Source organism: Aspergillus vadensis (assembly GCF_003184925.1).
Source record: "Aspergillus vadensis CBS 113365 unplaced genomic scaffold BO88scaffold_2, whole genome shotgun sequence".
NCBI lineage: Eukaryota > Fungi > Ascomycota > Eurotiomycetes > Eurotiales > Aspergillaceae > Aspergillus > Aspergillus vadensis.
This window is the reverse complement of record NW_020292040.1, coordinates 987,571-1,007,566: the sequence shown is the minus strand read 5'-3', so window position 1 is coordinate 1,007,566 and position 19,996 is coordinate 987,571. Positions and strand designations below refer to the sequence as shown.

Here is a 19,996-nt window from a genome sequence, read left to right as displayed (position 1 = left end):
CCAAATGAGGATTGTGGTGGAGTCGTCTCTTGCTGTTATTGAAACCTGAGTCATGATGGCTGGGTGCCATTACGTGGAAGATGACCCAGCAACACTATGGCATGACGTGTGCAGGGCAGTGGGATGATCGTCTGTTGGATACGTGCCCGTCTACAACGACTACTACTACTACAGTGCCGCCTGTGACCGGCTCCAAATTGTGGAGTCCACTAGGAAAGCCCTTGGAGCTCGCAATTCCATAAGTTCATCCTCGACAATACTTCACGCAAGTGCTGCTCCGAGGATATATCCTACCAATACAGATATAGCAGCATCGTTGCTGGCCTATAACAAGCAGATGGCCCGAGGTCGCAATCAGCCGCGTAGAGATTACCGTAATATACATTCGATGGACTGCATTGTTCTAGATGATCGTATCGCATAGAGTCCCTGACCCCGTCTACTCCTTCTGGCTCTTCTTGGCCTTCTCCTTGTCTTGACCCTCCTTCTGCTCTCCATTGGCGGTGCTGTTGGCCTTCTTCGCGGCCTCCTTCTCAGTCTTGGCCGCGTTGGCCTCTTGCTCCCTCTTCAGCTCATTCTCTTCTTGTTGCTGCCGGTTCTGGATCTTGTTCTCGATCAAGTCGTGGAATGCGGTGATGGCGCGGATCAAGCTACTCAAGTAGATTGCCATTAATTGGTCGTTGGTCTTGATGCTCATGGCCCGTGCGAGCTCGCTGTTCTCCGACGGCTGTTCGGGCGCGCCACTGATGCGCGGCGTGGCGGCTGGTGTGGTAAGGTTGGGGAGGAGGTTGAAGACGTCCTGGAGGTTGCCCAAAATAGCGTGATTGACCGGGAGTTCGTGGTCAAGAACCTTCTGCAGGTATTGGCCGATGTCGCGCAAACGCAGGTGTAGGCCCTGCAGCGACTGAAGCTGCGACGTTATGCGGGTGGAGAGGGTTCCGACAGCGACATCCCTGATATCCCGGAGAAGGTGCTCCACTCCAATTTCCTCTGCTTCCTCGGCTTCGATTATAGACGGGGTGTGGACGAAGGTCTTTGATGTTGTGGTGCCATCCTATTATTACAGAGATTGTGATGATTAGATCAAAAGTCCACTGACGAAGCCCGTCACGACGGCGCGCATTGCTACTCACATCCTTGATCTCGTCCACGGCAAAGTAAGCATCCGTAGGAACGCCAACCTCCTTCGGTTGGACATCCACAATCACCAGCAGAGGGTTCGGTGTGTAGCGCTTGAAGAGTTCGTTGATTTCCAAATCCGAGGCCCGCAGCTTCGGGCCCGAGTGATACCACCCAACCAGCTTCTCACGAGCATTGATCTTCTTGAACATGTCCCTCATCGACTCGACAAAGTTGTGATCTAGGAACCAAACGGAGGGGTCCTTCTCATCTTCCTCGAAGGGTACTGGGAAAGGAACTGTCAGCATGTGGACACTGAAGGAGAGACCGAAGGTAATAGAAGGTCAATGACGCACCCGCAAAGCTGTTCGATACCCGGACATTCTGACCCGAGTTCTCACCCAGCAGCACACCAACCACACGTTTCCGGGTACCCTTGGCCGAGCGGCCGTAGTGATCTGCGACGGAGAGAAGAACTAGAGGAGCGACCGTGACGGTGCGCTGAACGAGGGAGAGGGCGTCCGCCGTGGTGGCAGGCATGGCGGAGACAGAAGGAACGCGAGACGAGCTGTCACCGGTGGAGATAGGACTGAGAGGGGAGGATGAAGGGTATTTCAGAAGAGAGTGGGAGGGATTGTTGCGGGATAAGCAAGGGGATGAAGATGGGAGATGAAGGAGGAGGAGGAGCGATGACGATGAAGAGGGAAGCTGTTGTTGGTTGGATCAACGGAGAGCCTCTGGATTCATTGGAGCTCCGTGCTTGAGCCACATTTGAGTGGCTGATGGTGTACATTGACACCTCGACACCTGAACATCAGCCACACATCTACATTACTAGTGCCTTTTTGCCTCAGGCATAAAATACGGGACACGTGTTCCGGGACTAGTCCCGAGTTGGACTCTTCAAGGCTCAAACCAGTGGAGATTGGCTCACAGAAAGGACGTCATGTTGGAAATGAGAGATTGCTTCCGGGTCAATGGACGCCTCTGAAGGCCATTGAGGATCTACCAAACACCTCCGATCAGAACCCCGAAGACTAGGGTGCCGGTCGAGGCGAATTTCCCAGGGCGCAGGAACCTCGGGTGGGAGACTCCACTCCCTCCGGTCGGCCTCTTTTCTCCCCCAACATGCACTTTCTCCGTTCCCTTCCCTTTCCCCGGTCTGGTTGATATCTCTTCCTCATTCCTGCCACTTCTCTCCTCTCTTCCCTCCTCCTTCCCCTCCTGTTCCCTTTCCGGACACTTTTTTGAAGCGTTCTCTTTTTCCTCTCCACCTTTCACATCACAATGGCTCCCATTATGGACGAGGTCGTCAACGGCCTGAAGGACACTATCGGAAAGCTGGAGGCTCGTGTTGAAGAGTTGGAAGGCCGCCTCAGCAACCAGGTCAAGCCCAAGTCGGTTGCTGAGCAGATGCGCATCATCCTGATGGGACCTCCTGGTGCCGGTATGTTCTCCATTGACAATCCTTGAACTCTTTCTGCATCCTCTCCACGTTTCCCTGCTTTTCCGTCCTGCGGAATTCTGACCGATTCTCCAAACTAGGCAAGGGTACCCAGGCTCCCCGGCTGAAGGAGAAGTACTGTGTCTGCCACTTGGTAAGCTATCTACCGGGACGTAATTAAATGCTTTTGAGCCCGATGCTAATGTCAACTTCCACTTGTGCAGGCCACCGGTGACATGCTGCGCTCCCAGGTCGCCAAGAAGACCGCATTGGGCAAGGAGGCTAAGAAGATCATGGATCAGGGTGGTCTGGTCAGCGATGAGATCATGGTCAACATGATCCAGAGCGAGCTTGAAAACAACTCTGAGTGCAAGAACGGGTTGGTAACCTGATACCTATGCGATTCTGCTTTTGGCTGACGGCGCGCGACTCTTTTTAGATTCATTCTGGATGGTTTCCCTCGTACCGTTGCCCAGGCTGAGCGTCTGGACGACATGCTTAACGCTCGCCAGCAGAAGCTCCAGCACGCCGTTGAGCTTCAGATTGACGATGCCCTTCTGGTGGCCCGTATCACCGGACGTCTTGTCCACCCGGCTTCCGGCCGCTCTTACCACAAGATCTTCAACCCCCCCAAGGAGGAGATGAAGGATGACGTTACTGGCGAGCCCCTCATCCAGCGTTCCGACGACAACGCCGATACCCTCAAGAAGCGTCTCGGCACCTACCACGCCCAGACCGCTCCTGTTGTCGATTACTACAAGAAGACCGGTATCTGGCGCGGCATTGACGCCAGCCAGGAGCCTGGCCAGGTCTGGAAGAGCCTGCTCGGTGTTTTCCGCCAGAACTAGATGCCTTTAAATGGCAGAGGACGTCCACCTCTGAGGCCGGAGTGATGTACCTTAGTGATACCCATCGTTCCGGTGCTTATGTCTTTGCCCGGAGGTAGAGGCTTTTTGTATTGCCCTCACGGGCCGGCGAAGAAAGGCAGAAAGAAGACCTGCATTGTCCGGGAATGGAAATTGTCTTTCCCATGTCCTTATATAGACTCATGCCTTCCGGCGGGATATCTCTGTTTTGTATAGTAGTAATTTCGGAATGCGAATAACCTCCGACAAGTAAACCGCCATGATCATGTAGCTATTGATCTTTTGTGCTGGCGTAAACAGGCCAACGCTATCTGTTCTCGACCGTCACATATGAACAAAACTTGGAATGGCAGATCATATCATCCGAATCACATGAGTACTAGATCTACAGCTGCGTAGGATACACAGTTGACTCGATCTTCTCCGGATAAGTCAACCCACCCTGCCGTCTAACCTCATCCATCACCTCCATAATCACAATGCTCTCCTCCCATGGCAGAGTCTGGCTCTCCAGCTTCCCGTCCCTCAAGCACCGCGCCACCTCATCCGCCTCCCAGAACATGCCCTTGCCATCGCCAGGGAACGGGCACTCAACCTCCTTCACCTCACCGTTACCCTTGGCGGGGATGATACGGTACCGCTCAGGCCGGAACGCCGGCCCATCCACCTGGATCTCACCCTTCGTACCCTGAATCCGGATGGCCGGACGGGCGGTGTTTGCCTCGTCGGGATCCGTGGAGACGCGGAGATGCGTCATGGCCACAGCCTGAGACTGACCCGGGTGAGGAAGATTGGAGGGAGTGCTGGTCGGGAAGCTCAAAAGGATGGTAGTGGCCTCATCGGCGCCGGTTAGGTGGTAGAGGGTCATGTGGGCGGAGATGGCGGAGGGGGGTTTACGTTGCTCCCGGGGGAGGGTGTGGTAGAGGGTCTGAAAGACCCAGGTCAGGGAGTAGATTCCCACTGTGGGTTCGAATATGGTCAGTTATCAATGTCGTTGTCATCATTCAGGGGAGGAGGGAAATGGTAGGTAGACACCACATACAATCCAACAAACAACCACCCGCCAAATCCTTATTAACCATACGGTGTTCCGTGCCCCATCTCTCCTCGACCGGGTCTCCGAAACTGTTATCGGAGATCACCCGCAAGACCTCACCAATAGCACCCTGCTTGATCAAGTCCCTGATCTGGATACTGAGAGGGAAGTAGCGAGTCCAGACAGCTTCCATGAGGAAGAGGTTCTTCTTCTGGGCGGTCTCGCAGAGGATCTTAGCCTGAGCCGCGTTGACGGTGAAGGCCTTTTCGCACAGTACATGCTTTCCGGCGTTAAGAGCCAGCATGACATTCTGGAAGTGGTGGGAGTGTGGAGTTGCGACGTAGACGACGTCGACGTTGGCGTCAGCTACGAGATCTTCATAGGAGCCATAGGCGGCACAGGGGGACGGGATGCCGGTATCTGAGATGAATTTCTCTGCTCGTGCGGCGTTGGAGGAGGATGCTACGGCCACGACGGTGTGGGAGACGTCGGTGACGTTGCGGATGCTGGGGTCTCTCAGGAGATCGCGGGTAAAGACTATAGTGTTGATGTTAAAGAGATTTGCTGACTGTGAGATTTTGGAGGAGAGGCTTACCATCGGCGATCCACCCCGTAGCTGTAGAGGCGCAATGCCATCCATGTTCGTTAGCCTGGGATCTTTTTGTTTGTTTGACTGGATGCGGGGAAATTGGTCCCTACCCATGATACCCCACCGGATATTGTGGGGAGCCATTGTGAAGATGGAGGACTGGAGATTTCTTGGATGCTGAACAGGGATCAACAAGGCTAAGGAGTGCTGCACAGTCGCACGGTTGTCTCGGTTTTGAGGAATGTTTGATAGATGTCGAGGGGAAGTGAGGAATAAAAGTAATTCTTGCTGTGCTGAGCGGAGTTGCGCCGAGCGGGGCAGCTTCATTTGCCGACGTCATTCGCCGAGACTATAAAGACTGGGGGTTTAGTATCTATATATGGTGGTTCTACGTAATTAATCACATAAAAGACACCCAGGATGTATATAAATGACCTGATATTTGGTTCATCTGGTTCTACAATGGGATACTATATACAAGGCAGCGAGCCCGGGAGTGCTGTATGTGTCCTGTGATCCATCACCATCGTCACTTGCCCCGGAACGCCCAGGGGAAGGGAATTCATTCAACCTTCCCATGCAAAAAATACAGCCGTGAAGCTGAATGAACGATGCATCTTCGCTCAAAAGCAGAGAATCGTTAACAAAGAGTAGGAGAAGAAAGAAGGGAGAGAAGGGAGTGTACACCCCGATCACACGGGCTCTGTCTTGATCCGTACATTGGATCCAGGAGAATCGGTTCCCTATATTACGTGTTAGTCACGCAGGACTCTAAATAGATCTCATTGATGAATCACTCACCTCGGCCTTGCGTTTGCCCAAAACAGACTCGGGAGTCCCAGTTCGTCCTGACGGCGTCCCCCGGCTAGCTGGCGTAGGTCCGTCCTTGGTCACTTCGGCATAGCAACTGGCGTGGTACACGCGACTTCCCACCTTGACCGCGTCCTGCCAGATCCAGTCCTGTACATCCTCTGACCATGTCGACTCAAATTTCTCTTGGCAGATAGGGCAAGGGGTATTTCGCAATGTCGCGTCATTCGGGGCGTGGATCCACTGCTTAGGAGGCCCCTTCTTCGTCGCAGCGCCGTCAGCACCAGCAACACCCTCAGCCGAGGCCTCCGTCTCCGCAAGGTCTTGTTCGTCTCCCGCCTCACGGGATTTGATCCAATCCTGGAGATAGTTAGTACTGCAGGATAAATAGTTCGGAAATGGTACGTGACTTACCCGTTCATCAACGTACCAGCTGCGGTTTTGGGCCCGCCTAGCTGCCTCAGACATGCGCTGGTTGGTTCGGAAGTGCCAATCCAAATGGCGAGCCTTCTTCTCCTTCCCTTCTTCCGTTGCAAAGAAACGTTGACCGCATGTTCCACACCGGTTTGACCGGGTCTCGTAGAGGCTGGAGATCAGCATTGGTCGAGGGCTGGGGGGTCATTAAGTTAATAGGACACCAATGTAGCATGACATAGGAAACTCACATCTTGATGGACGCTGTACTCATTTGAACGTTTATTTGCGCATTCGATGTACCTTGTTGTGTCTGCGGCGTCGCGACGGGAGGCGTGACTCGCACCTGACCAGGTACGATTAGTGGAAAAGCAGGCGCGACATTTGGTGGCGGAGCAGCAGTGAAAGCGGCCGGAGGTGCCGAGGCCGGTGGAAGTAAGCCCTGCGCTCTTAGGGCTGCAATGAGAGGATTCTCTGGTGCGGCGCTGACGGATGGTTGCGGCGCGGTGGTATTAGTGGGCATCTGTGGTAGGATGTTGTGGATTTGAGGCGGCGGAGTCGGCTGCTGACGGGTAGCAGTAGCTTTGAGGAGTCCGGCAAGCGTGCCGGGGTTGAGGAGCTGTTGTAAAGGTTGCGAAAGAGTTTGGGCTGGAGGAGTAGCCATGGGGGGCGTTGAAACAGTCGGAACAGTTGGAGCTATAACTTGAGGAGCCGGAATTGCAGGCTTTGGAGCGAGAGCTGAAACCTGGTCGCGGACGAGTCTCAATTGCTCCTGGGTGAGTTCTTGCCGTTGCAAGATACCCTGAAGATCCAAAAGAGCCTTCAGTCGTTGCTGTATGGAAGGGTCTAGTGGATTGTTGGCAAAATCGCTTCTGGCGGTGGCAATAAGAGCCTCGATGTCTCGGTTGAGAGCCGCGAGATCAACCTCTGTTGTACGTGGCTGGGCTTGGGGAGTCGGCGTTCCCCGTGAAGAGTACGATTCACCCTGCTAATTGTATGAGACCTTCCGCCAAAGTATTAGAATGTGACATGATACTTACCGATGGTGGATATCCGTGACCAGAGCCATTGCGCTGGTAATGTATGGGTAAAGCCTGATTTGCCGCAGGTGGATGGCGGCCCATGCCTTGCGGTGGTGTCGGAGTGCTGTTCCACGCTGGAGGAGTACCAACTCGACCGCGAGCGAGGATGTCTTGTTGGGTTCGAGCCTGCTGCTGCTGAAGCGCTGCAGTCCTTGCTTTGATCAGAGCACTCTCAATACTGCGAGTGATTTCTGGAGGGAAAACGGGCCTGGTGTCGAGGGAACCCGGCACTGGCTCCTTCCAGGTTTTGAGCATCTCATCCAACTTCTTGCGCGTCTGCGAATCGACCAGTGTGTAGGCGTTCATGAAGGTCTGATACAGATTGCGACCCAGGAACAGAGTGTAGGGCGTGCCTACGTTCTTGACAATCGAATCGACTACATACAAGGCGGGCAACTTCTGAGCCGGCGGAGTCTACAGAGCAGATTAGAACTCGTTTCATCCCAAAGAGAGACTACAGACGGGTTGAGCGCCCTCGTCAGGTCCGACGAGGGCCCAACCGGTGGTATTCTGAGAGCGTGTCACCTACTGTTCGAATGTGGTTCTCCAACACGCGGGAGATGGCCATCGCATGTTCAGTGTTCTCCTTGGCTATGACAGTCAGATTGCTGATCTGAAACCTGTCATTGTTGGTTAGATCTTCCAAGGAATTCTTGTAATCCTCGGCAACTTCGTCGGAGGCCAACCCGGATGACATGGTGGGCAGATACAAAGGCTGATGATGCTGAGGAAGGGGGAACAGGGGGCAAGTGAGAATAAGAAAAGGGTATCGACAAAGAAGAAAGAAATGAACAATGGACGAGCACTAAAGAAGGGCGTAACACTCGGAAAGAATATTTATGTTCCTTGTGTTTGTTCTTGCTCCTCTGAATCCTCCTCTTTATATTATTTATTGGTTTTTTCACTGTATTTTCCAGTTCCTTTCTTCGTCCTTAAGACTTTGCTTTTTTTTTTCTTCTTGGCTTTCTTCCCTTCTCTCCTTTCTTGTTAGGAACTTGTCCTTCTTATTGCTTTGTTTCTCTCTTCTTTTCTCCTCTGGTTTTTTCCCCGGCTTTGTCCCTTTTACCACCGTATATAAAGATTCCTATATCCGCGTGCTTTGTTTCTCTCCAAATAAACGTATCTCCTGAGTGCAAGAGATGGAAAGAGCTGTCGGAACTTGTAGAATGCTTGCTAGCTATCTTGGTCAGACTTGAGACAACAACAGGAGGCCGCAAGCGCAAATCCTCCACCAGAACCCGAAAGTCAACAAAGAACCCGCGCTACAACACTCCGTCAACCCAGTGTTAATCAATCTATCTCATACAATCACCCGTACTGATTGACCCTTCCAGTAGACAAGAACTAGTAGAGGAACCAAACCGGGACGAAGGGGAGTGATGAGAGATGGGAGGGGGGGAAAGAAAGGTCTCGAAGTGAACTTGGGAAATACCCCCAACAGTTACACACCTCGAGGGGGAGATCGGACGTGCAGAGGGGACCAAGGGAAAATGAAACCGGCTGAATAGAAAAATCGGAGCTCGAACAAAATGACCAGGAAATAGCAAAGCAGCCAAAGTCGGCCGGGAAGAAGCGAGGGAAAGGGAAGCAAACAGGGAGCAGGAGAGGCAGGCAGAATTGCGGAAGTTGCGCTCACGAGGTCCGAAGAATAGAAAGCGTCAGCGCCGCGGCGTGACTGGCTGAGTCAGCGCACTAGTTTGAGACTTTGGTTCCTTATCCGTTACCGACTAACCCCCTTCGGGCAATGCATTCCAGCGCTCTCGTGAATCGCTGTGAGTGGGTAGTATGACGCAGTCACACCTCACTCTCCCAACTTGACTAGGTACAACTCCTCCTTCATCGCCTCTATATCTATATTACAACCATTGAAACTTGAGTTTGGATCTTTGTAATACTATTGGTTTTTAGGAAAGATTGTTTCCTACGATTGAGCCCAGTGTCGATTCTTCACCATGAAGTTGTCTGCTACTGCTACCGTCTTGGGGTTGCTTCCCTTAGCCCTGGCCGAATCGATTCTGGTCACGTTCCCTTCAGGTACCCCTGACTCGGTGGTTGATCAGGCAAAGCAATCAGTTAAGGACGCTGTATGTGACCGGGTGCTTTGACGGCATTGGCACATCTATATGTTACTAACTGTCCGTTTCTGGTAGGGTGGCAAGATCACCCATAATTACAGTAAGCATCATGCAGCGTTTCTAGTTTCCCTCTTCATCCTTGCGTTTTGGGTAGTGGCAGTGCTAACATATTGCTCCCTATAGCTTTGCTCAAGTAATTCTCTCTTGAATGTTCTGAGGTGCTTGCTTGGTCTGACACACACACACACACACACAGGGGCTTCGCAGCCGACACTAAGGCCGACTCGGTTCAACAGCTGTCAACTGAATTTGCGGCATACAATCCAACTGTTGAGAAAGATATGACTGTCACTATCCAGTGAAGGGGTATTGGATATTCCGAGAGAGGAAAGCTCCCTTTTCTCCATTCCAAATCACTACTCTATGATGGATATTTCTCCCGCTGGTTTCGGGGCTCGACCGTTGATGGTCGATAATGGTTGGGAAACAATTAGTCTAGATTGTAATTCAGGATCTTTATGTATCATTGTCTTCTTCTGTTTCTGAAAAGAAAGATTTGTGTCTTGTTTCTGTCTCATGAATGATGTTATGCCATACCTTTTAAAGCCGGCGACTGTTTCCCATTACCCAACAAACAAACACAAGCACCAAGATATGAATACATGACAGGGATAATTCGTCACTTTTCCAAATCTTTTATACCACTTTCATGCTCAGTGGACGGTGTTGTTTCACATGGGGAGAAGGTAGAAAATAAGGAAGCAGCGCCGTGGGTGATCCTAAATCATTCATTCCTCCCCCAAAGCGGGACTTCGGTATTTATAGCTCGTCGATGCGCGTAGCGTGGATCCCGCCTCCAACGCCCCGGAGGCGCTCAAAAAAGGATCTCATCGAGGCACAGTCCTCTTCCTCCGCCGTCCAGGTTCAAATTCAACCGTGCTGAGGGGTCGCAATTAGCCCCTCCTGGCCGCGATCCGAATACAATTGCCGGCAAGTCCACCCAGCCGTTCCTGGAATTTGCAACAACCGCCGTGTTCCCCGCCCAGTTGATTGCCCCCGATTGCAGTCAACATCGCCCGACCATGGCTGCGGAGCATACCGTCACCCAGGCCCTGCTGGAATGGGTGAACAGTTTCGCCTTGGGTAAGACTATCCGGACGACAGAGGAGTTATCGGATGGCACCATCATTTGGGAGATCTTGCAGGACATCGATCCGCAGTATTTCCTCGACGAGATCCCCCAGCGCGCCCCGTCCGACCACTGGCTATCCAAATGGCAGAACCTGAAACATATCCACAAGTTGCTCGTCAACTACATCCGCCAACAACCCGATGGCATGCCCACGGGTCTTGACCCCAACCCCAACCTCGAATTGGTCGCCGAGAAGAACTCCGTCAAGGAGGCCAACAAACTCCTGAAGCTCCTTCTGATCGCCGCCATCCGCTCTCCCAACGCGCAGACCTACGTCGAGACCCTTCAGAGCCTAAGTACCCCGACGCAAGAGACTCTGAAAAATATCTTCGAGGAAGCTCAGAATGGTCAGCATGAGGCTATCGATGGCGAGGATGATGTCAAGGAGGAGCGGGATCTGCCCGTCGACCCGGAACTGCAGTTTGAAGAGCGGGTAGGCAAAGTGTTGGCGGAGAATAACCGGATGGCGCGTGAGAAAAAGGACATGCAGAAACAGATCGATGATATGCACGATCGCCTGGCGCGCCTCCAGGAGAACAACGATACCTTACAAAGCCGGCTTGCATCGACCGAAGACCGACTAGTCAACTTGAGGTCTGGAAAGGGTGATCTTGGACTCAGCGCAAAGGCTCTTGAGTCTAAATCCCGCCAACAGGAAGACATCATCGCAACCCAGGAAGCAAGGCTGGCTACAGCGCAGGATGAGATCGACAGTCTACGCATGACAGTGGAGTCGTTACGCGTCAAGAACCAACGATTCCAGAAGCTTCAGGATGACTATGATGAGCTAAAGACTGAGCGAGATCAACTCGCTCGTAAGGCGAATGCGGCCGAAAAGTACCGCCAGAAGCTGCAGGCTAGCCAGGACTTCGAGAAGGAGAACCAATCACTCAGGAACCAGATCAAAGACTTCCAGCAACAGCTCAAGGAGGCGGATTCGCAGCAGAAATGGAACTCCGAGCGTGAGGTGGAGCTTGAAGAATACCGCAGAGTTTTGCCTCGCATTGAGCAGGAGTGCAGTGAAATCCAAAATCTGAAGAAGCAGCTCGAGTTCAACAACCATGCCCTCACAGAGCGACTCAGTAACGCCGATGAGCAGCGCGAACGTGATGATGCTTTGATAAGCGAGCTCCGTGAGCGAATCCGTGAACTGGAAGGCTCTCCTGGAAGCCCATCCCTGACGCCGGGTACTGAAACTCCCAAGCTCGAGGGCACTCTGCAGAAAGACTTTGAGGCGATCGGTGTGAAGGAATCACAGCTGTTAGAAGACCCTGTGCTGCAGCGACGAAGATCTAGGCTAACTCGCTACAGGAAATCTGAAAATGAAGAGTTGAAGAAGGAAGTGGAATCTCTGAAGGGGCCATCCGTATGTTTACATATTATGGCTACTATCATCTTATTTGAAGCCGCTAACAAGGTACTAAGGTGGGCTTGGACTTTTCCGAAGCCTTTAATGAAACGCTGCAACAGGCCCGCGCAAATTCTTCGCAGAGGTATTTTCTACTAGAAGCAGCCTAGCTAGTATAATCGCTAACGATGCATCAGTGATGATTACTGGAAGTTGTACGACCAGTATACATCTGCTCTTAAGAGATTGGCCGAGGCCCAAGAAGCTCTCGATGTATCCAAGAGATCGCTGAACGATGCGCTGGCGGAAAGTGAGTAGCTACTGTTCGGCGAAATCCGCGTGTATGAAGTTTGCTTACACGCATACAGTTGAACTCTCCAACAAAGAGAACATGGATCTGATTGCCGAGATCAAAGCGAGCAGCGCATCGGATTTGACTAAGGCTCGTGAAGGAGAAGATGATGCTATGCGCAGACTGTACAATTTGCAGGCCGAGCTTGATTCAACCCAGGCTCTGGTCCAGGTCACATGTGCCGAACGTGACGATCTGCGAAACTTGCTCGAGAAGAAGCAAGCGGAGTTCCGTGCGGAAGATCATGAAGCCGCAGAGGAAATGAAGAAGCTGCTGGCCGAACTCACTGCACAGGAAAATGGCGATGATCCCGAAGCTGCTCAAAAGTCGGCTGTAGAGCTCATTAGACAAGTCGCCGCGCAGATTGAAAAGAATCTGGAGAGGCTGGCGAAACGTGCTGAGGTCAGTTACAAGAAACCCCATCGGCTCTCAACTTGTGTTATCCCGAACCAAACAAGGGCTATTCGCCTCGGTAGCCTCAGTGGCGACAGGAAACGTCTCGATCTTCTTGCGGATCGGCCATTTGGCGATTCGACCCAGATATTAGCAGCGAAGGCACCCGGTCTATCGCGTCTGGGTCGATTAATCGCCAAGCGGTTCAGGCGCTGAGGCTCGGCTGCCACCTTGATCCATTGATACATCCTCTCCCATTTGCACTTTACGGCCTACAAAAGACTAATACGAATCATCTTGCAGTATATCCATCAACAGAACGAACACATCAAGTTCCTCCAAGAGCGGATAAAGCAACTTGAAGAGGATACGGATGATGGAATCAGCAAAGAGCGCGAGGTAAGTTGTCATTTGAGACGGACTGGCTATTGCCAAGCACTGATATTTAAATCCTCCAAACAGCTCGAACTCCAGAAGATAATCGATGCTCAAGCGCGGGAGCTGACTTTGATGAGCTCCTCCTGGTACGAACTCCAGAATCGATTACAGAACAACAACATTGGCCTGGCCCGGTATCGGAATGGATCCCTGGCCGATGCTCAGAAGGGCTGGCTAGCCAGGCAAAGAAGCGTGGTCGCTGGTCGATAAAGCTCCGGTGTGTATGTTGGCGATATGGTTTACGTCCTATCTCTTCTTCGTACATGTCTTTCTAATTCTACCCTTTCCTCCTTTTTCTCCCCTGCGCATTTTCCATCGTTTCCAAGACTGTGTTTGTTGTTGTTATACCTTTTTCTTTCTACATACATATGTTTCCGTTGCTCGCCGCGCTATAGCAGCTCGTTGCGGCTCAACTACTACGACTACTACTACTACCCCTGGGTTTTCCGTTGGAGCTTGATCGGCATTATAAACACATCATACGCACCTTTATGGCATTGTTGCATGTATTAGACAAGTGTATATTTTGAAAGTCTTTCTTTTTTCTGATTTCTAGAGACAGTGCTGCTTTTGACGTGACGTAGCCCATAGATGCAGCTCATAAAATAATATACATGCAGATAATACATAATTTTCAGGAAAAGAAACCATATCCTTGCCGATGACCCATGATCCATCTAATTCAGCAGCATTACACCCACTGTCTAGGATGTTTCAGAACATCCATGATCTCCTTCTCGCGCTCCTTGCCCTCGCCCAGAAGTGCCTCATCACCATCTACGGAATCCTCCGTTCGGGTTCCCGACACGGGGTCCATGTAAGCCCAGCTTGCCGTGCGGGGCAAACTCATCAGAATACTCTCGATGCGGGCATTCGGGGTGCGGAGACCGAAGCTAGTACCGCGATCATAGACGAGATTGAACTCGACGTAGCGACCGCGTCGAAGCTGTTGCCACTCCTTTTGCTCAGGTGTAAAAGGCATGTCCTTCCGGCGTTCAATAATGGGGACGTAAGAGGGGAGGAAAGAAGCGAGACCGTCCGAGACGAAGGAGAAAAGGGTCTCCTGGGGGTTCTGTGAGGAGGTTGACGAGGACTGGAGGAAGCTGGCGTCCAGGTCATCGAAGAAGATACCTCCTACACCGCGGCATTCGCGGCGGTGGGGGATATAGAAGTATTTGTCGCACCAGGCTTTGAACTTCGGGTAGTATGTGGCGTCGTGGCGATCACAGGCGTCTTTGATGGTCTGGTGGAAGTGTTTGGCGTCTTCGGGGAATAGGTAGGTGGGGGTCAAATCTGTGCCACCGCCGAACCACCAGTTCTTGTCGCCGTTGAGGGGGTCCTTGGGGTCGGATGTCTCGAAGTACCGGTAGTTCAGGTGGACGGTGGGGGCCATGGGGTTGTGAGGGTGGAGTACGAGGGACAGACCGGCAGCGAAGAAGCTCAAGGAGTCCACGTCGGCACCAACAAAGGACTTGTGGTCTGCTCGCATCTTCTCAATGGCCGGCCGGGGAAGTTCGCCGTAGACGATGGATACGTTGACTCCGGCTTTCTCGAAGACATTTCCGTCTTGAAGGACACAGGATATTCCACCTCCGCCGTTGGGGCGCGTCCAGGTATCAGTCTTGAATTGCTTTCCATCTATCCGGCTCAGCTCTTCAATGATTTTCTGTTGGTGATCCTTGATCAGCTTCTCCATGCGCAGGCGCATGGGAGATTGTTCGCTGATCGTGGCTTGCTTCTTGAGCGTTTCATCGAGTTCCACGAGGGAAGGCGAGTCGAGTTCGGTAACTTCTTCCGTCATCTGTATTGAATCTAGTCAGATTATGACATTTGCGCAAAGTGCATGGTGGGTAAAGTCTACCATGGAATACACCAAGGCACCGATGAAGGGCACACCAATGGCCAGCCGTAGGTATGGTCTCCAGACAGTGAATGGCTTGGGTTCGGAAGGGGGTTTCTGTTCCGAGGAGTATCTGCGAAAGGGCGCTGAGAGGTTGCGAGGTGTGCGACAGGATCGAGATGAGAATTGGCAGAGCGACCTCCGAAGAGGCATATATGGCCGGGGAACAGCCATGGTTGAAGAATAGATGGAATTGGCTGATCTGTCAAAGATCAGGTGGTGCCAGGTATAGTGCCTGTCAAGAATCAACCGGTTGTTGTTCCCTCCGAGCTCCACCTATGGTCTAGAGCCAGTAGTGGGTAGGGATTTGGTAATGGAGGAATTGTTCAGATCATCGGCTCCGAGGCACAGTATGGGACCACCTGCGGCCTCGATATTCCCGAATGTCGTGAGGATATGAATTCTGTTTGTGCAGTTTGCAATGATTGTTGGGTTTGTCTGGACATGGAATCCGGCCCGGCTGAGATAAGCACTTTGCATGGTTTGCAGGGCTGCCAATGCCAATGCCGAAGCCAACCCCTGGGTCTGAACACCCCCCAAGGCAGCAGCACAACATCAAGCGGGGTTGCTCCATGAGCGAAGAATGTGTCAGTCACTAGCGGAGTAGATTTAACTACTAGGCAGATAGTGAGCGATCTTGAGTCACTCAATAGCAGCAGTAACTAGATAGAGCGCAGGAGATGTGGGTGTTGCACCCGAGCGGTAGACAGTAACCATTCTAGCATGGGAAACCCCATAATCTAGGCGCTGATCCTAAGTGGAGGCTGGAGGCATCGCCCGCCGAGCTACCACTTCACTACCGATGCAGTAACGCGAAGGCGGCCCAGCTCGATGACAACCAAACGGTATCATCCGCATTGGTCATTTGGATGAGTGCACGACATCCACGTGCCAGGATGACGACAGGAACTGCCCTGACGGACTGGCTTAGATATCCGTAAGATGATCGAATGTGCTATGAATCGAGCCAGCACATGACCCGGCCTGACTCACGTGTGGGGCCGCTCACCGCCTCCACCCCGTGATCCACGCTTGCCTGGCGGCCTTATCAGCCGTGGAAGCCGTTCCCTCACCAAATGACGCGGGGCTGTCGCCTTCAACTCTCTCTACAACTGCCAGCCTGCTCACCTTTTGTCATCATCCATCTATCTCTCCATCCCATCCCATCCATCTATCCATCGACCATCTCACCCTTGCTCTGTTATCACTTAACTTTCATCCAGTTTCTGTCACCCTTTCGCTCCTCTTCGTCTACTTCGTCACTATCTCCCCCTTAAGGGACCCGTCGGATCAGACCATACTAGCCGCCCTCATCAACTTATCAATATGCGTTCCAAGTTTAAGGACGAGCACCCCTTCGAGAAGCGCAAGGCAGAGGCCGAGCGTATCCGTCAGAAATATGCCGATCGCATTCCAGTACGTCTATCCTCTATCTTACTTTCTACTGTGATTTTGGTTTCACGGTCTTTTGGGGGGGAGAAACCGGGTCCCTAGCTCACCGCTTGTTCGAGTCGCTAACCCAGCTTCTATCCCATAGGTAATCTGCGAAAAGGTCGAGAAATCGGACATCGCTACCATCGACAAGAAGAAGTACCTTGTCCCTGCCGACCTTACCGTTGGCCAGTTCGTCTACGTGATCCGTAAGCGGATCAAGCTGTCTCCTGAGAAGGCGATCTTTATCTTTGTCGACGAGGTTTTACCACCTACGGCTGCTCTGATGAGCAGTATCTATGAAGAGCACAAGGATGAAGATGGCTTCTTGTATATCACGTATGCCGACCCCTCCGATACCCTAGTACCTCTGTTCTGTGTGCATAGTGCTAACCCGGATCTTTCTTAATTAGGTACTCCGGCGAGAATACGTTCGGTGACTGCTAGGCGCTGGTCGATCTCATATTTTCCCTTTTGGTCTGATTTCCCTGTCTCTTGAAGTGAATTCGCTGCCGTCATCGTTCAAGTCACTTCCTTCAGTTGCCTTTTCCTTCTTTTGAGGAAGTTGCAGATTGACTTCCTGGATGTAGGGGTTGGTTGCTGTAGAACAGGGGTGGATGGCGAGCTCGACCACGCTGTGATGTTTCTATGCTGTGCTGTACGCGGGCGTTATCTTGGGGGCTCTTCATTAATCTTCGTGAACTCTCTTGGCGAAATGAGTATTCTTCTTCAGATGGTAGTTTAAATGAGAAACAATCGTTGCTATTGATGGAAGCTTGTCTTGTGTAAGCGTGAATTTAGGTGTAACAAAATGTGCCATGAGTGAACAAGCTACTACTACATACTTTCCTGGACATGGAATAACTAGGTAGAACTAGTTAGCTAATGTATGGATTAGTAGTTTAGATAACTAACTAGATTATCTAAAACCAGTTAGTTTATCACCGGCTGCTGAGATAATCAGGGCCGCTCCGATCCAGGGCCGGTAGTGCCAGGCCCAAAGGGGGCTAGTGGCGTTGAAGCACCGGCCGCGACGCTTGGAGCGGTTCCGAGTCGGCGCAGAAACAGTCAGTCAGTCCATCTTTCTCGGTCTCTTCCTCTTCCTCTTGCTATTTTTCCTCCCCTCCCTCTCTCGTGCATCCGCCTTACCCATCATCCTTTTCTTTGCTGCATTGCCTAGCCCCGGCTGTGGTCTCTTGTCCTGTCTTTGTTGGCATTCCTGTCCTATATATAAATCTTTCCGTCCTTCCTCTTTCCTTCTGAATCGCCTTTTCATCTCCCCGACGGAAAAGAAGCCTCAGGCCCGGAAAATTTTATACTCTCCAATCTCTGCCTCGACTACGCCCAACTCAGCCCAATTCCCATAATCAAGATGTCTCCCGCTATGGCCCAAGCCGGTGCTGGCTCTGCCGCTAAGGATGTTAAGAGAGAATCCGCGACTGCTCGTCTTCTGGGTTCCGGTATGTGTCACACCCATTTTGTGCCCAGGGCGTGGGGGTTGCGCTCAAGGACTAACCCTCCGTCTCAGGAACGGCCGGAATTGCGGAGTTGATGGTCTTCCACCCTGTACGATTACACACTGCCCTCTCGAATATTTGCGCATCGATTGCGCTCTTCTCGCCTGAGAAATCAAAAACTGACTCATCGACCAGGTTGATACCATCTCCAAGCGATTGATGAGCAACCAGACTCGGGTACGACACTTCCTATCCCTTATCCATACAAGGCTGTAGGAATGAATTGGGCTAACTGTGCGCTGGCTTAGATCACCTCCACCGCTGGTCTGAACCAGGTCGTCTTCAAGGAATACGCCAACGCCTCTTTCGGCGGCAAGTTCACCTCCCTCTTCCCCGGTCTGGGTTACGCCGCCGGTTACAAGGTTCTCCAGCGTATCTACAAGTACGGTGGTCAGCCTTTTGCTCGCGACTACCTCGCCCAGCACTGGGGTTCCGACTTCGACAATGCTTTCGGCAAGGGTACCGGCAAGGCCATCATGCACGCCACTGCTGGAAGGTTCGTTTTGTGTTCCGACCATTGATGGTAATGCTCTGGCTAATCATATGGGAACAGTTTGATCGGTATCGGAGAGATCGTCCTTCTGCCCCTGGACGTCCTCAAGATCAAGCGTCAGACTAACCCCGAGGCTTTCCGTGGCCGTGGTCTGTTCAAGATCATCTCCGATGAGGGTATGGGTCTCTACCGTGGTGCTGGCTGGACTGCCGCCCGTAACGCTCCCGGATCTTTCGCTGTATGTTCTCATGGTCCCGATTGTTTCCTTCTTTTTCATGTAGGAGTGTTCGATACTAATGCTTGGAAATAGCTCTTCGGTGGTTCCGCTTTCGCCAAGGAGTACATCTACTCCCTGAAGGACTACAACACTGCTTCCTGGAGCCAGAACTTCGTTGCCTCCATCTGCGGTGCCAGTGCCTCCCTGGTTGTGTCGGCTCCTCTGGATGTCATCAAGACCCGTATCCAGAACCGCAACTTCGAGAACCCCGAGTCCGGCTTCCGCATCCTGTCCAACATGGTCAAGAACGAGGGTGTCTCCAGTTTCTTCAAGGGTCTGACGCCCAAGCTCCTGATGACCGGACCCAAGCTCGTTTTCAGCTTCTGGCTGGCTCAGACGTTGATCCCCGCCTTCGGCCAGGTTGTTTAAAGATGTTGATGATTAGCTGATCCGAAAAGCGAGTGTCTTTCTCATTTTTTACCCATATCCGGGGTTATTTTAACATTATTACTTTTTATGTTCGATTCGGGGCTTTGTTTTGGTGCTGTTATAGAGCATTCATTCTGTTAAGCCTTTGTGTATTTATGATAGACTCTTTTTTCCCTTCGGCACTGTTCCGGATGATGGGTGCAAGATGGTATGCTCTTGGATACGAAATACAACTCCTCTTAATCATGAACTACTCTTTCTAACGATATTAATTTGCTGTATTTGTTCAAGTCTTGTAGCGCATTCTCAACCGGTAAGCACATTTCTGGCTGCAGCCGGTATTGAAAACAATGCCATTGTAGGGACTAAACGTTTAGAGTGGCTACATATCGACCAGCCACCAACTTTACAGTAACATAAAACAGCACCAGCACACTCCCATCTACAACTCAACAGACAATATCACCAAACCGAGTCAAGATACCCCTCAACCAGCCTAACTATCACGTGACCCATGACATCCGGCGCGGAGTTACACCAGCTACAGCTTCCAAGTAGTACTCATCTCAAGTCTACAACTCATCTTGATCCAGCGCACATTTTCCACCAGCCAAAACCTGCACAGCCAAGCCGCCCAAAATGCCAGTCTACCTAATCTCCAAGTATGTCGTTCTACCTATCGCACATATATCCTATTTCCCTCATTGCCGCATGCATGCACCTCTACCCATCCACCTTCCTACCTACCTACCTAATGTGAATCCGACATTGCATGGCAATAATCCCTCTCTTTCTCTTTCTCTCTATCTGTTCCTTGGATTATTCGACCGATCACATACATACACCCATCG

At 51.8% G+C, this 19,996-nt stretch overlaps 8 protein-coding genes across 8 annotated transcripts; 4 read left to right on the top strand and 4 right to left on the bottom strand.

Moving 5' to 3' along the window:
* Positions 1-114: 114 nt before the first annotated feature.
* Positions 115-1,833, bottom strand: rpn8 (proteasome regulatory particle lid subunit RPN8). The gene is made up of 3 exons (XM_025704511.1): positions 1,476-1,833; positions 1,134-1,405; positions 115-1,054 (listed from the first exon to the last, which is right to left on the bottom strand). Exons 1-3 carry the CDS (start codon positions 1,657-1,659, stop codon positions 440-442), a joined length of 1,071 nt encoding a protein of 356 aa, XP_025567322.1. The 5' UTR covers positions 1,660-1,833; the 3' UTR covers positions 115-439.
* Positions 1,834-2,406: 573 nt separating this feature from the next.
* adk1 (adenylate kinase ADK1) lies at positions 2,407-3,411 on the top strand (the record flags this gene model as incomplete). Its single annotated transcript, XM_025708550.1, has 4 exons — positions 2,407-2,566; positions 2,665-2,717; positions 2,788-2,942; positions 3,003-3,411. The coding sequence occupies 4 exons, from the start codon at positions 2,407-2,409 to the stop codon at positions 3,409-3,411; spliced, it is 777 nt and encodes a 258-aa protein (XP_025567321.1).
* A 261-nt stretch (positions 3,412-3,672) lies between these two features.
* BO88DRAFT_401149 (Gfo/Idh/MocA family protein) lies at positions 3,673-5,298 on the bottom strand. Its single transcript, XM_025705767.1, has 4 exons — positions 5,165-5,298; positions 5,061-5,081; positions 4,472-5,002; positions 3,673-4,389 (listed from the first exon to the last, which is right to left on the bottom strand). Exons 1-4 carry the CDS (start codon positions 5,196-5,198, stop codon positions 3,815-3,817), a joined length of 1,161 nt encoding a protein of 386 aa, XP_025567320.1. The 5' UTR covers positions 5,199-5,298; the 3' UTR covers positions 3,673-3,814.
* A 360-nt stretch (positions 5,299-5,658) lies between these two features.
* BO88DRAFT_99053 (putative mRNA cleavage factor complex component Pcf11) lies at positions 5,659-8,356 on the bottom strand. Its single transcript, XM_025713310.1, has 6 exons — positions 7,890-8,356; positions 7,319-7,774; positions 6,530-7,263; positions 6,279-6,474; positions 5,856-6,224; positions 5,659-5,797 (listed from the first exon to the last, which is right to left on the bottom strand). The coding sequence occupies exons 1-6, from the start codon at positions 8,055-8,057 to the stop codon at positions 5,747-5,749; spliced, it is 1,974 nt and encodes a 657-aa protein (XP_025567319.1). The 5' UTR covers positions 8,058-8,356; the 3' UTR covers positions 5,659-5,746.
* A 1,951-nt stretch (positions 8,357-10,307) lies between these two features.
* BO88DRAFT_357132 (putative microtubule binding protein HOOK3) lies at positions 10,308-13,780 on the top strand. Its single transcript, XM_025703753.1, has 7 exons — positions 10,308-11,887; positions 11,939-11,993; positions 12,053-12,120; positions 12,173-12,285; positions 12,344-12,729; positions 13,024-13,119; positions 13,183-13,780. The coding sequence occupies exons 1-7, from the start codon at positions 10,518-10,520 to the stop codon at positions 13,366-13,368; spliced, it is 2,274 nt and encodes a 757-aa protein (XP_025567318.1). The 5' UTR covers positions 10,308-10,517; the 3' UTR covers positions 13,369-13,780.
* hem13 (coproporphyrinogen oxidase) lies at positions 13,683-15,495 on the bottom strand. The gene is made up of 2 exons (XM_025705766.1): positions 15,020-15,495; positions 13,683-14,959 (listed from the first exon to the last, which is right to left on the bottom strand). Exons 1-2 carry the CDS (start codon positions 15,230-15,232, stop codon positions 13,850-13,852), a joined length of 1,323 nt encoding a protein of 440 aa, XP_025567317.1. The 5' UTR covers positions 15,233-15,495; the 3' UTR covers positions 13,683-13,849.
* Positions 15,496-16,176: 681 nt separating this feature from the next.
* Positions 16,177-17,031, top strand: BO88DRAFT_401144 (autophagy-related protein 8). Its single transcript, XM_025705765.1, has 3 exons — positions 16,177-16,474; positions 16,596-16,828; positions 16,903-17,031. Exons 1-3 carry the CDS (start codon positions 16,385-16,387, stop codon positions 16,934-16,936), a joined length of 357 nt encoding a protein of 118 aa, XP_025567316.1. The 5' UTR covers positions 16,177-16,384; the 3' UTR covers positions 16,937-17,031.
* A 779-nt stretch (positions 17,032-17,810) lies between these two features.
* On the top strand, positions 17,811-19,321 carry BO88DRAFT_401143 (putative mitochondrial GTP/GDP transporter Ggc1). The gene is made up of 6 exons (XM_025705764.1): positions 17,811-17,949; positions 18,018-18,055; positions 18,142-18,183; positions 18,255-18,502; positions 18,560-18,737; positions 18,810-19,321. The coding sequence occupies exons 1-6, from the start codon at positions 17,862-17,864 to the stop codon at positions 19,143-19,145; spliced, it is 930 nt and encodes a 309-aa protein (XP_025567315.1). The 5' UTR covers positions 17,811-17,861; the 3' UTR covers positions 19,146-19,321.
* Positions 19,322-19,996: the final 675 nt, after the last annotated feature.

Bases quoted from the DNA above. Each gene is read 5' to 3' on its own strand.
- BO88DRAFT_357132 (XM_025703753.1), top strand. From the start codon at position 10,518: ATGGCTGCGGAGCATACCGTCACCCAGGCCCTGCTGGAATGGGTGAAC. The intron at 11,994-12,052 runs GTATGTTTACAT...CAAGGTACTAAG, and splicing joins AATCTCTGAAGGGGCCATCC to GTGGGCTTGGACTTTTCCGA. The intron at 12,730-13,023 runs GTCAGTTACAAG...ATCATCTTGCAG, and splicing joins GGCTGGCGAAACGTGCTGAG to TATATCCATCAACAGAACGA.
- BO88DRAFT_99053 (XM_025713310.1), bottom strand. From the start codon at position 8,057: ATGTCATCCGGGTTGGCCTCCGACGAAGTTGCCGAGGATTACAAGAAT. The intron at 6,475-6,529 runs GTGAGTTTCCTA...ATGACCCCCCAG, and splicing joins AGTACAGCGTCCATCAAGAT to CCCTCGACCAATGCTGATCT. The intron at 6,225-6,278 runs GTAAGTCACGTA...AACTATCTCCAG, and splicing joins GCTGGTACGTTGATGAACGG to GATTGGATCAAATCCCGTGA.
- rpn8 (XM_025704511.1), bottom strand. From the start codon at position 1,659: ATGCCTGCCACCACGGCGGACGCCCTCTCCCTCGTTCAGCGCACCGTC. The intron at 1,406-1,475 runs GTGCGTCATTGA...TTCCTTTCCCAG, and splicing joins GGTATCGAACAGCTTTGCGG to TACCCTTCGAGGAAGATGAG. The intron at 1,055-1,133 runs GTGAGTAGCAAT...CTGTAATAATAG, and splicing joins CCGTGGACGAGATCAAGGAT to GATGGCACCACAACATCAAA.
- BO88DRAFT_401144 (XM_025705765.1), top strand. From the start codon at position 16,385: ATGCGTTCCAAGTTTAAGGACGAGCACCCCTTCGAGAAGCGCAAGGCA. The intron at 16,475-16,595 runs GTACGTCTATCC...TCTATCCCATAG, and splicing joins AATATGCCGATCGCATTCCA to GTAATCTGCGAAAAGGTCGA. The intron at 16,829-16,902 runs GTATGCCGACCC...TTTCTTAATTAG, and splicing joins GATGGCTTCTTGTATATCAC to GTACTCCGGCGAGAATACGT.
- hem13 (XM_025705766.1), bottom strand. From the start codon at position 15,232: ATGGCTGTTCCCCGGCCATATATGCCTCTTCGGAGGTCGCTCTGCCAA. The intron at 14,960-15,019 runs GTAGACTTTACC...GATTCAATACAG, and splicing joins GTGCCTTGGTGTATTCCATG to ATGACGGAAGAAGTTACCGA.
- BO88DRAFT_401149 (XM_025705767.1), bottom strand. From the start codon at position 5,198: ATGGCTCCCCACAATATCCGGTGGGGTATCATGG. The intron at 5,082-5,164 runs GTAGGGACCAAT...GCGCCTCTACAG, and splicing joins TATCCGGTGGGGTATCATGG to CTACGGGGTGGATCGCCGAT. The intron at 4,390-4,471 runs GTATGTGGTGTC...TCGAACCCACAG, and splicing joins GGGTGGTTGTTTGTTGGATT to TGGGAATCTACTCCCTGACC.
- BO88DRAFT_401143 (XM_025705764.1), top strand. From the start codon at position 17,862: ATGTCTCCCGCTATGGCCCAAGCCGGTGCTGGCTCTGCCGCTAAGGAT. The intron at 18,503-18,559 runs GTTCGTTTTGTG...ATATGGGAACAG, and splicing joins ATGCACGCCACTGCTGGAAG to TTTGATCGGTATCGGAGAGA. The intron at 18,738-18,809 runs GTATGTTCTCAT...GCTTGGAAATAG, and splicing joins ACGCTCCCGGATCTTTCGCT to CTCTTCGGTGGTTCCGCTTT.